The 11,143-nt window shown below is 42.5% G+C and overlaps 1 protein-coding gene across 1 annotated transcript; it reads left to right on the forward strand.

Annotated features, from left to right (window-relative positions):
- Positions 1–8,337: 8,337 nt before the first annotated feature.
- Positions 8,338–9,354, forward strand: LOC117352297 (N-lysine methyltransferase KMT5A-like). The gene has a single exon (XM_033928684.1). It carries the CDS (start codon positions 8,382–8,384, stop codon positions 9,240–9,242), a length of 861 nt encoding a protein of 286 aa, XP_033784575.1. The 5' UTR covers positions 8,338–8,381; the 3' UTR covers positions 9,243–9,354.
- The last annotated feature ends 1,789 nt before the right edge of the window (positions 9,355–11,143 follow it).

Consider the following 11,143-nt stretch of genomic DNA (forward strand, 5'->3'; position numbering starts at 1 on the left):
GTCCACCTTACTTTTCAAGTTTATAATTTACCTTTTGGACACTTTATTGTATTTTCCATTGTTTCATTCAGTCCACCTTTGCTAGAGCATTCTTAACAGTAATTCATTCTGAGTCCTAATGGAGATGCCTTAGGCATCTGGGCCAATCGGAGCCTTTGGCCCCCTCCATGGTGCATCTCAGAATGCACCAGGAAGGGGAAGGCCTGCCATGTTGGAGTGGTGGGCCTACCGGCCTGATGGTGTATGCATCCCTTCAGCTGGACTTTCACCTTAAAAGGTATGATGGGGATGGGGGGAGGCTGGGGGTACCAAGGGGTATCTACCAGTTAGAGGGGTGCCAGGGGGGGATCTACAGGTGGGGGTGGCTTTGGAGGGAGGGTATCATCAGATGAGGGGAGGAAAGTTCTGGGGTGGTGGTGACGGGAGGGATTGTGCATCCCTCCTGCCGTGGACATTTGCCAGAGGGAGGGGGGGCTCAGGTGTGACAGTGGGAGGGATTGGGCATCCCTCCTGCTGGTCAACTTCACGGCAGGGGATCTCCCTGCCGTGATCACTCAGCTGATCGCAGCAGGGAGATTTCCTTGCTGCGATCAACTTAGCCGCCATATCTATTTGAAATATAAGGCAGCATTTTTTAATGCATGTGTAAAAATATCTCCAACTCCTGGCATGTGGCATTAAAGGAGTGCACATACAAACTTATGTGTGCACACAAGGTAGTACCCATTGTCCACAGTTTTCTGCATTATGGAGCATTATGCTGTGTTGAGAAGGGCAAGAAAAATAAGAACAGATGTAGAGCTATTAACTCTGAGGTCAGACCTCAGTTAGTTCAACTACTATTCAATGAACTGAACCAATTGAAGCCTGACCTGAGGGTTAACTGTGGTTAGCGTAATTACTGTAGCTCTACAGCTGTGCTCGACTTGCACCTGTCTGTCCCCTGATGTATATGCTTTTATTTCCTGAATGAATAATATCTATGTGGAGATGGGGGGGGGAGGGGCAAGGTTGGAGAGGAGGGGGGCAGACACAGTAGGGTTGGCTGGTGAGTAGAAGGGTAGGTGGGAGGTCATTGAAATATAGTCTGAGAAGGGGAAGGCTCATTAAAAGCTTTAAGGAATCATTGATTGACTGTATAACCCTATTCCCTTTTCCTGCTAACTTTATATTATCATGTTATTTTTCTTATGTGACCCTTTTTGCAAATCAAATGTTGTGTTTGTAATATGTGAAAATTCGACAAATAAATAAAAGCTTTAGAATGTCGGTGAATGATTTTAATGAGTCTAAGGGGAGGTCATCATCACCCTTGTACTACCATCCTATCCTCTATTGGGTTAGAGACGAATGAGGAAAGTAGTGAGCAAGTGCAAGGAGTAGTGTGGGGAGGGGGAGGGGGGGGCTTGGCAGTCTCTTCCATTGAAGTAGCAAAGGTTATGGTTCGTTTGAAATCAGCTGCTCAGCTGGTTTCTTTGGTAGATTCTTTCTCATGTCACACTAGAATGATACCAGTTGTATTTGTAGAAGCAGAGGTAGTGGGGTAGCTTTATGGGTGGAGGGGCTAAACAAACCAAAATCTTGCACTACTCCAATCTCTTTGGTTGCTGATGCTGTGCTGGGCAAAATTAAAAAGGAGTGACGACGACTAAAGGGTGGGATGATACACGATTCAAGAGTTCAGCAAGCTGGAAGATTTATTGCAACTCCAAATAAGAAAATGGCATTCACAGAGGCCCAATGTGGACAATATTTAGGTGAGAAATGCCTGCCTCGGGGGTCCTCAAAATGCAGAACATATATAAAAAGAAACAAAAGCTAATAATATTTAAAAAATCGTTAAGCAAACTCTACAAAATCAACCAAACCTTTCACAAACTAGGACAAAGGGTCATCCTGAAGGGAGGAAATAGCTTGAGAACCTGACCTTCACATCAGGCTTTACAGGAAGTGACTTCATAAGAAACTTCCTGTTCCATTAAACCAGTGTTCTGTGTTGTGCAAAATAAAGCTGAAATGTGCTTAGAAACAGAAATCAGCTTATAGTGACTTATCTGAAAAGTTAGAGAGTAGGTCCCACCAAAAAGGTTTAAGCGAATACTTGATTGGTCCATATAATCCCTGATGCAGCACAAAGGGCCTGATTCCATAAATGAAGCCCTAGTTAGGCTCCGCTGTAACTGAGGTCACTTAGCAATGCCTAACTAAAAATCCAAGCCTAACCTAAATTAAATCAGCTTAAATGACATGGTAATAGAATAAGTAATTAAAAAAATGACATGAAATTAAAAGTTAGGCGTGGGCCATCAAGACTGTGCTACTTAATTGGAAGACGCAAAAACCAATATCTATTTCTCAATGGTGGTCTATGGTTCTCTCTGCATATAAATATGAGTCTAGAGTGGCTGAGTGTAGAGGCTCTCAATCTTCTTTTCGTAATATCTGGTCTCCATTGATTGCTTACTGTGAGTGTACCACGTGAGTTATTCTTGTGCGATGCATCCTATTTTATTTTACTCTATTTTATTTTTCTATAGTGCTGTATTGCTGGTGCTTCTGATAATATTACTGACTGATACTGCTATGCTATTGTATTTCAGCGAGCTTGTCACCACTACCTCTTTATTAGTGGATTGTTTATTTTGCTGTCATGAGCTGTTTTGTTATTGCTTTTTATGTTGTTATTTTCTCAATAAAAATTGATTGACTTTAAAAGTTAGGCGTGGAATTCTGCATGGTGCCTTGCGATGCCTAAGTAGAGGTGCCTTCCAATGCTCAACAATGCCTACCTGAAAAGTAGGCATGGTTAGGGACAGAGAATAGGCATGGTTGACTTAGGCATCGTTAGGCATCTGAGTTAGGTGCTAGTAAAACCTGGCCTAATATACCAGCACTTATCTCCAGGATGCCTAAGCATTCCTAGGTGCCACTAGACGGGATTCTATAAATGGCACCTAGTGGTTGACTAACAACTGTACTGAGCTTGGCGCCATTTATAAAATCAGGCCCCCAAGTGAGGTACTGGCCACCGTTGGTGGGATTCATAAGCCCTGAAAATGGGTGGTGGTAAGGGCTCACACAGTACATTTGTTTAAAATGGCCGGGTGCTATAGCCATCTATATAAAAAAAAAATACAAAGGCCCAGATTCTATACAGGTGCCTTAAGTTAGACAAGTCGGCGAAAGACAAAGGCGCGCGCCGACAACTGAGCGCAAGACGGAGGCGCGCGCCGAAGAAAATTACAGTTTTTAGGGGCTCCGACAGGGGGGTTTTGTTGGGGAGCCCCCCCCAGTTTACTTAATAGAGATCACGCCGGCGTTGTGGGGGGTTTGGGGGGTTGTAACCCTCCACATTTTACTGTAAACTTAACTTTTTCCCTAAAAACAGGCCCCCCACAACGCCCCCACAATGCGGCGCGATCTCTATTAAGTAAAGTGGGGGGGTTACCCACCACGCCCTCCCCCGTCGGAGCCATAAAAACAGTAATTTTGTGTGGCGCGCACCTCCACGCTGCGCTCAATTGTCTGCGCGCGCCTTTGTCCTGGTGTGCTTTTGACCTGACACCGATTCCTATGTCCTATTAATCTCTTTCTCCTCAACAACGCATTTCCGGTTCTATTAACTCTCCTCTCCCCCCTCCCCCTCTTAAATTCAATCAATTTGTACCTCGCTTAATCTATTGTAAACCGCATAGAACTTAACGGTATTGCGGTATATAAACTGTTATTATTATTATGATGGTGTGCAGGTGGGGGCATGGGGGGCCTCTACCTTATGGAATAAGCGCTGGAGATATTCTCCCATCGCTGATCCTATACACTAAGGGCACCGCATCACTATTATTAATTATTGATTAATAGATTTTTTTTTTTCAAGTTGCGTTTTCACTTCCAGGGGTTTTCGCTTTTTGAGTTTCCTCTCTCGGAATCTAGTGACTTTTGCTGCCTCATTGTTGGTATCACTTGCAAGGTAAGCACCGGAAATGTAGGCCTTGGTTGATACGCGACCAGCGCCAGGTTTGGAGGCACCAGCCTGTACTGGCACAGGTTGCAGAATCTGGCCCACAAAGGCTATTTTTACAGCTGTGGTAAAAATGGCTTTTAGCGTGCAGGAAAAATCAAGCGTGTGGTGGTGCTAAGGCTCCTTTTAACCGTGGCCTAGTGAAAGTGCCCCTTAGTTATCCCCAGGTCTAGTGAATTGCATGCCTCGATTTTGATATCATTTGTTGTATGGATGAAAGGTAAGGAGGAGCAAATCAAGACAACTTGGTTCAGTAGGAGGCAATCATGTGATGTGCAGGATTGTACATTAGTATAAGGTAGGTGTGGGGGCACTAAAGCTGTTTATTCCTTCATTCTCCTCCAAAAGGCTTGATGAACCTTTGAACTGTCCCAGTATGGCTGTTCTCAAGTGAGCCAAGTATAAGACAATCAAGCCATTGTGACATCACTGATGAGGTTGGCTCTTTAGGCATTGGTGGAATGAGGAATTATGACATCACAATTTCAGCTTTGGAATGTTGCCACTCTTTGGATTTCTGCCAGGTACTTGGGAACCTGGGTTGGCCACTGTTGGAAACAGGATACTGGGCTTGATGGACCTTTGGTCTATCCCAGTAAAGCAATTGTTATGTTCTTATGTGAGCCAAGTGTCAGACAATGAAGCCATTGTGACATCACTGCTGAGGTTGGCTCTTAGGCATTGGTGGAATGAGGAATTATGACATCACAATTTCAGCTTTGGAATGTTGCCACTCTTTGGATTTCTGCCAGGTACTTGGGAACCTGGGTTGGCCACTGTTGGAAACAGGATACTGGGCTTGATGGACCTTTGGTCTATCCCAGTAAAGCAATTGTTATGTTCTTATGTGAGCCAAGTGTCAGACAATGAAGCCATTGTGACATCACTGCTGAGGTTGGCTCTTAGGCATTGGTGGAATGAGGAATTATGACATCACAATTTCAGCTTTGGAATGTTGCCACTCTTTGGATTTCTGCCAGGTACTTGGGACCTGGGTTGATCACTGTTGGAAACAGGATACTGGGCTTCAGGGATTTTCAGTCTGTCCCAGTATGGCAGCTCTTATATTCTCATGTGAAGTGCTGGGGGAAATGTCAGTAAACTAGTCTGCCACTGTGCTGAATCTAGTCTATAGTGAAGATTTAATTATTCCAGCATCTAGAGTCTCTCTAGGGTTAGTGCAATTTATCTATTAATTGAAAGAGAGCCCAGTAAATAAGAAATCAATATTTCCCTCTTCTTTGCAACATGAAGAAGTTAGAATCAATGAATAAAATTCAGGGAAACCAGTGTATATGGCAAGCTTATGCCACCTTGGGTGAAGCTCTTCATAAGGCAGTTAATAAATGGAAATAAATAGCCATGTAACAGGAAAAATAGACTCTTGTTATTTGCAGTGGGTATCTTCTGTGATTGTTGAAAGCTGGTACCTTTTCAAGTAAATTTCTCCACTGCAGGATTATAAATCGACATTGCTTGTAAGCTATTAGCTCTTGTAATCAATTCCTGATATATAATGTTGTGAGGTTCTTGCTTTTTTACTTTAAATCTTAGCCTTGGACAAATATTCACAGCTGCTTGGGGCTCTACAATGTATAATGGAGGGCAGTATATGCAAATCTATGTCATACATATTCATTTTGGAGATCCTGAAAACCAGCCTGGTGAGGAGGACTGAGCTGAGATGTAGGTTAGGTTTGCACACCTGGTATTTGTGTCTATAATGACCACAACTTAAGCATAAAAAAAAAAAAAAATCACTCCACAAAAAATAGTCAAATTTAAACACCAGTAATTTTAGTGCACATGAAAGAAAAAGCCTCAGTACTGGGTGAGTCATAGAAACATAGAACATGACGGCAGAAAAGGGCCACGGCCCATCTAGTCTGCCCACACTAATGGCCCACCCCCTAACTACCTCCATGAAGAGATCCCACATGCCAATCCCATCTTTTCTTAAAATCTGGCACGCTGCTGGCCTCAATTGCCTGTTGTGGAAGATTATTCCAGGGATCAACCACCCTTTCGGTGAAGAAATATTTTCTGGTGTCACCATGAAATTTCCCACCCCTGATTTTCAACGGATGCCCTCTTGTTGCCGTGGGTCCCTCCCTCCTACCCATCATTGGCATTAAAAAAACTTTCATGAACACACTGAATAACTGTCCTTTAGTACATCTTTTGAGAAAAATAAATCTTTTCTACTAACGTATAACAAAATTCTAATCAAAAATAGGTCAACGATAATTTTTTGGCGTTCTATTACTGCCTCAGGACCACTGAACCTGACATCAGCGCCAACAGTCGAGCAGCAAGCTCTCTGTGTCTATAATGGTAGCGTGTACAGGGTTGCAAATCATAATGCGTTTGCACACCTAGCGGCAGAGACTTGACAAACAATGAGATGGCAAAGAAGGGTGGGTGAGGTCAGCGTCCGCCCACCTACCCCAGCTTTCCTTCCAAAACTAGGACTGTACAAGTGTTTTCAGGGTTTTTTATCGGTGACCCGTCAATTGAGCGCAGGACAAAATCGCTCCGACAAAGACGCACCGACAATCGTGCGCAGGATGGATGCGCCCACCGGTCCCTCCACTTTAAACCTTTAACGTAAGTACTCTCCCACTACACTTAAAAACTCCTGATTTCCAAAAACCGAATGGAAAAGGGAAGTTTTAAGTGTACTGGGATGGGGTTCACCCCTCTCCCCCCCCCCCCCAACAGGAGCGCGAGGACTGCTACATGTACTGGGGGGCTTCCCCCATACCCCCTCAAAGCAGTAATGTTACCAGTTTAAAGTGGCGGGACCGGCAGCGCGCACACTATTGTCGGCGTGTCTTTGTCAGCGCGCCAATGTCTGGCGCGCTTTCGTTACGGAACCTTTTTTACAGGAGGTACTCAGGGGTCCTAAAATTGACCCATTGTCCCTAAGTATTAATGAAAGATTCCAAGCTCTGCACATCAGTTCTGTCTTTTCATGGATTTTGTGACTGATCGTAGGAAGCATGGCCATTGTGTGTGTGTGTGTGTGTAGGGGGGGAGGGGGGAGGGAGGTTGGCAATTTAGTATTGGCACTTTTTTTTTTTTTGCTGCCAGAAAATACTCATTTTACGCCTGAATAATCCTGTTGTGGTTGCCACCCTGATTGCATCTTTCTGTTGTAGCCCAGTACATGTGACCCCCATTTCATGATATTAGGTCATCATACAAGGCTCAGTCATCAAGCAGATTACACGGCTGTCTAGAGTGGCAGAACTTCGGAATGGGGTGGCAGCATGATTCCAGTGCATATGAGATCCTTCTCCAACGTCCTTTCTTGCCGCTGGGCTTACTGCTGCTGCCCCTACTCTTGTTGGCTAGCCAGAAGATTAAAGAAGCATCAGTGCTGGACAGGCCCTGAAACACAGAGTTGTCCCGCTTCCCTCTGAGGCACACCTCCTTAAACTTTGGGTCAACCATGGAGGAGGTGGGGGGAGGCAGTGTCAGCAAGACGGGAAGGGAGGAGATGTTGGATGCAGGGTAGGGATGGAGAAATGAGAAGTTGACCAACTCGGGGGAGGGGGGAGAGTTAGAGGGGAAGGGGAGATGCTTGACTATGTGGAAGAGGACAGTATAGCTGAAGGTTCACCTAGGGCATCTGATGTCCTGGGCCGTCCCTATCATTAAGGATAGAAGAATATAAACTAGACTACATTCAGAGTTCTCTTGATTGATCTTGACATTGATACATATTGTTCTACAGAAGAATAGAACATAGTAACATAATAACTTAGTAAATGTCAGGAGTTAAAGGAGTGTTTCAATTAAGGTGGTTGGAAGTTGTACTTGCTTTTTCATGCAGATGACCCCCCTTGGTGTCTTTTTTGAAATGCAAAAGTCATTCTTTATTTATTTAAAAATGTATAACCCGTATATCGGCGAGAGTGTCTTGGAGGTCTCAGTGGGAGAAACGCTAGCTACCAGTGACCATAACATGGTATGGTTCAACCTCAGGAAAGGCTTCCCTAAATCACAAATAAAAACGAGGGTACTCAATTTCCGGGGCACTGATTTCGCACGTATGGGAGATTTCGTCCATCAGACGCTGCAGGATCAAGAAGCAATTGATAATGTGGAAGCCATGTGGTCAAACCTGAAATTGACCCTACACGAGGCAACTATCCGCTACATAAAATCGGTAAATAAACAACAAAGAAACAAAAAACCCCAATGGTTCACTAAAGAGGTCTCGTACCTCGTCAAGGAGAAAAAAAGAGCGTTTCTTTCATACATACGTACGGGAACAGGTGAAGCTAACATTGAAAACCATCCGAAAATGAACGGGGAAAACATATTTATTGGGTAACCCAAGATTTACACTTTCATGAGCCCTAATAAGTCTCCAAGTACTCGTCCTCCACTTCAAGAAGAAAACTCAGCCACACATCAAGAGGTGAAATGTCAGGGGAAAACATTAAATGAAATGCACAAGAAACCTGAAGAGAAAAATGTTAACTCCGTGGAGCCTGCTGAAAAGTGTGAAGAACAGAAAGGCAAGGAGAGTGATCTCATCTATAACCAGAACCAAGAAACTTCAGAAATACTGAAAAATGGAGCTGTGCCTACTGGGGATAAAGTGAGCAGAAAGCTAGAAACTGAGAAACAGAGTGAAGCAAAGTCTGCACCAAAGAAAAAAGGTCAAGGAAAGAATTCTCAGAATCGGAAGGTCACAGACTATTTTCCTGTCAGAAGAAGCTCTAGAAAGAGTAAAACGGAATTGAAGTCTGAAGAAAAGAGGAGAATAGATGAATTAATTGAAAGTGGGAAAGAAGAAGGAATGAAGATTGATTTCATTGATGGTAAAGGTAGGGGAGTAATTGCTACCAGGAATTTTTGCAGAGGAGAATTTGTAGTAGAGTACCATGGGGATCTTATTGAGTTCACAGATGCAAAAAAGCGAGAACAATTATATGCACAAGACTCTTCTACCGGCTGCTACATGTACTACTTTCAGTATCTAAGCAAAACATACTGTGTTGATGCTACACGGGAGACCCACTGTCTTGGAAGGTTAATCAATCATAGTAAAAATGGAAACTGTCACACAAAGCTTCATGACGTCAATGGCGTACCTCATCTTATCTTAATTGCCTCACAGGATATTAAAGTGGATGAAGAACTCTTATATGACTATAGTGATAGAAGTAAGGCTTCTATTGAAGCTCATCCCTGGTTGAAACACTAAATTATTTTTCTGTAGACTGAATGAATCCTGTTGAACAGATTTTTTCTTTATTTTAATTTTTGCAGGCATCTTACAAAGTAGCTTTGCATGGTTTTAAATTTTACCTCTTTTTTTTCCCTCATAGAATCTAAATGGAAATTGCAAGATTTAAAACAGGCTCAAACAGAGTCTTAGATGTTTCTATCCTACAATTCTAGGCGGGTAACAGCATAACATATATAATAAAATGCAAACATATAACATAACCAAACTGAAGCAACAATACTAAAAGCATCATTAAAGACAAAAATGTAATAAAACTACACTCTAAAAATACAACTCTCAGCAAGAATGAGAGAAAAAAAAAACCCAAACCCATAGGCTAAACCCCCAAAATTATAATGAGAAACTTCGCTCCAATAGCCTAGTTTTTAAAAAAAATTTATAGTTATTCATTTATTACGTAAACATAATAAAATTACAGAAATAAAAAAATCAAATACAGGAAATATATTCTTAAACAATATTGCATTAATCAAGCCCACGTTATTGAGGCTGCTTTGATAAGTAACATAAGTTTAGGAAACCTTTTATTGCTCTTCTTCAAATCTTATAGAACTTTTTTTATTCACCTTTATCCTCAACTGCTAGTAATTCTTTTTCAGGAATAATTTGAGGTACATTTTTATCTTGAGGAAACTGTTCCAATTGAACAGGATCTACAAAAGGCATTTACGAGGCAACTTATAGAAGAATGAAGCTCCTGTCGCCAGAGTTCTAGTCTTCACCTGTAGGAACTGCTTTCTACAATAGCCTAGTTTTAACCATTTGTCTGAACTGCAAAATGACGCCTTATCTCAAGGGGCGAGGAATTCTACCACATCGGCCCCTATACTGCCAGCGTGGACCATTGAAATTTTGCTCTGATTCCATCCTCTTAATAGGGATCCTGTTCGTCCCGTGTGTTTTTGAATCCCTTTCGAGCAGGGACTGTTTTCCTCTTTGTGACTCTGTACAGCGCTGCGTACGTCTGGTAGCGCTATAGAAATAATTAATAGTAGCAGTAATTTCATCACTCCTTGTCTCTCACCCACCTCCACTAGAAGGGTATAGAATATGACATTCTAGAACAGTGGTTCTCAACCCTGTGCTGGGGACCCCCCAGCCAGTCGGGTTTTCAAGATATCCCTAATGAATATGCATGAGAGAGATTTGCATACCTGTTACTTCCATTACATGCAAATCTCTCTCATGCATATTCATTAGGGATATCTTGAAAACCCGACTGGCTGGGGGGTCCCCAGGACAGGGTTGAGAACCACTGTTCTAGGACCTCTCCTGGTAAGCCCACAGCCCAGCTGAGTTTTAGGTTAAACCACAATGAAAAGGTACGGAATACATCTGTATTTGCCAGTGCATGCAAATGTATCCCTCATTACGGATATCAGATACCAAGTCAGGTTTGGGAAATTATCTTCAAAAATGCCTGAAAACCTTGAGATCATCAAAGGCATGACACTCTCTCTCCGTGTTACTGACCTGGTAACCTTCCTTGGCTAATCCAGAGGACATCACACACCACTTTGCAAATCAGATTGTTGTGTTCTATTTCTGGTACCATCTTAGCAAATTGATAGCCCAGTTGGGGTATGTGAATAGATTGGAGACATAAATAACATAATCCTCTTGTCTGCAAAGTAGACTACTAAACATAAGCTTGGCAATTGACCTGTTTTGATATTTTATTTATTTAAAAAAAATTTTTGACCCACTTAAACCTAAGCAGTTTACATAAAACATACATAATCAGCATAGAACTAACACATACATAGATAAACAAATAAATACTTCTAAAACATTTACAATCAGAATCTCAATTCAATCAAGAGAATGCTTCCACAAACAAAAGCTGTCTTCAGTAG

Source organism: Geotrypetes seraphini, chromosome 19 (genome assembly GCF_902459505.1).
Source record: "Geotrypetes seraphini chromosome 19, aGeoSer1.1, whole genome shotgun sequence".
In the NCBI taxonomy this organism is placed as follows: Eukaryota; Metazoa; Chordata; class Amphibia; order Gymnophiona; family Dermophiidae; genus Geotrypetes; species Geotrypetes seraphini.

What these genes read in the sequence shown, in the direction of transcription:
- LOC117352297 (XM_033928684.1), top strand. Translation starts at nt 8,382, where the DNA reads ATGAGCCCTAATAAGTCTCCAAGTACTCGTCCTCCACTTCAAGAAGAA.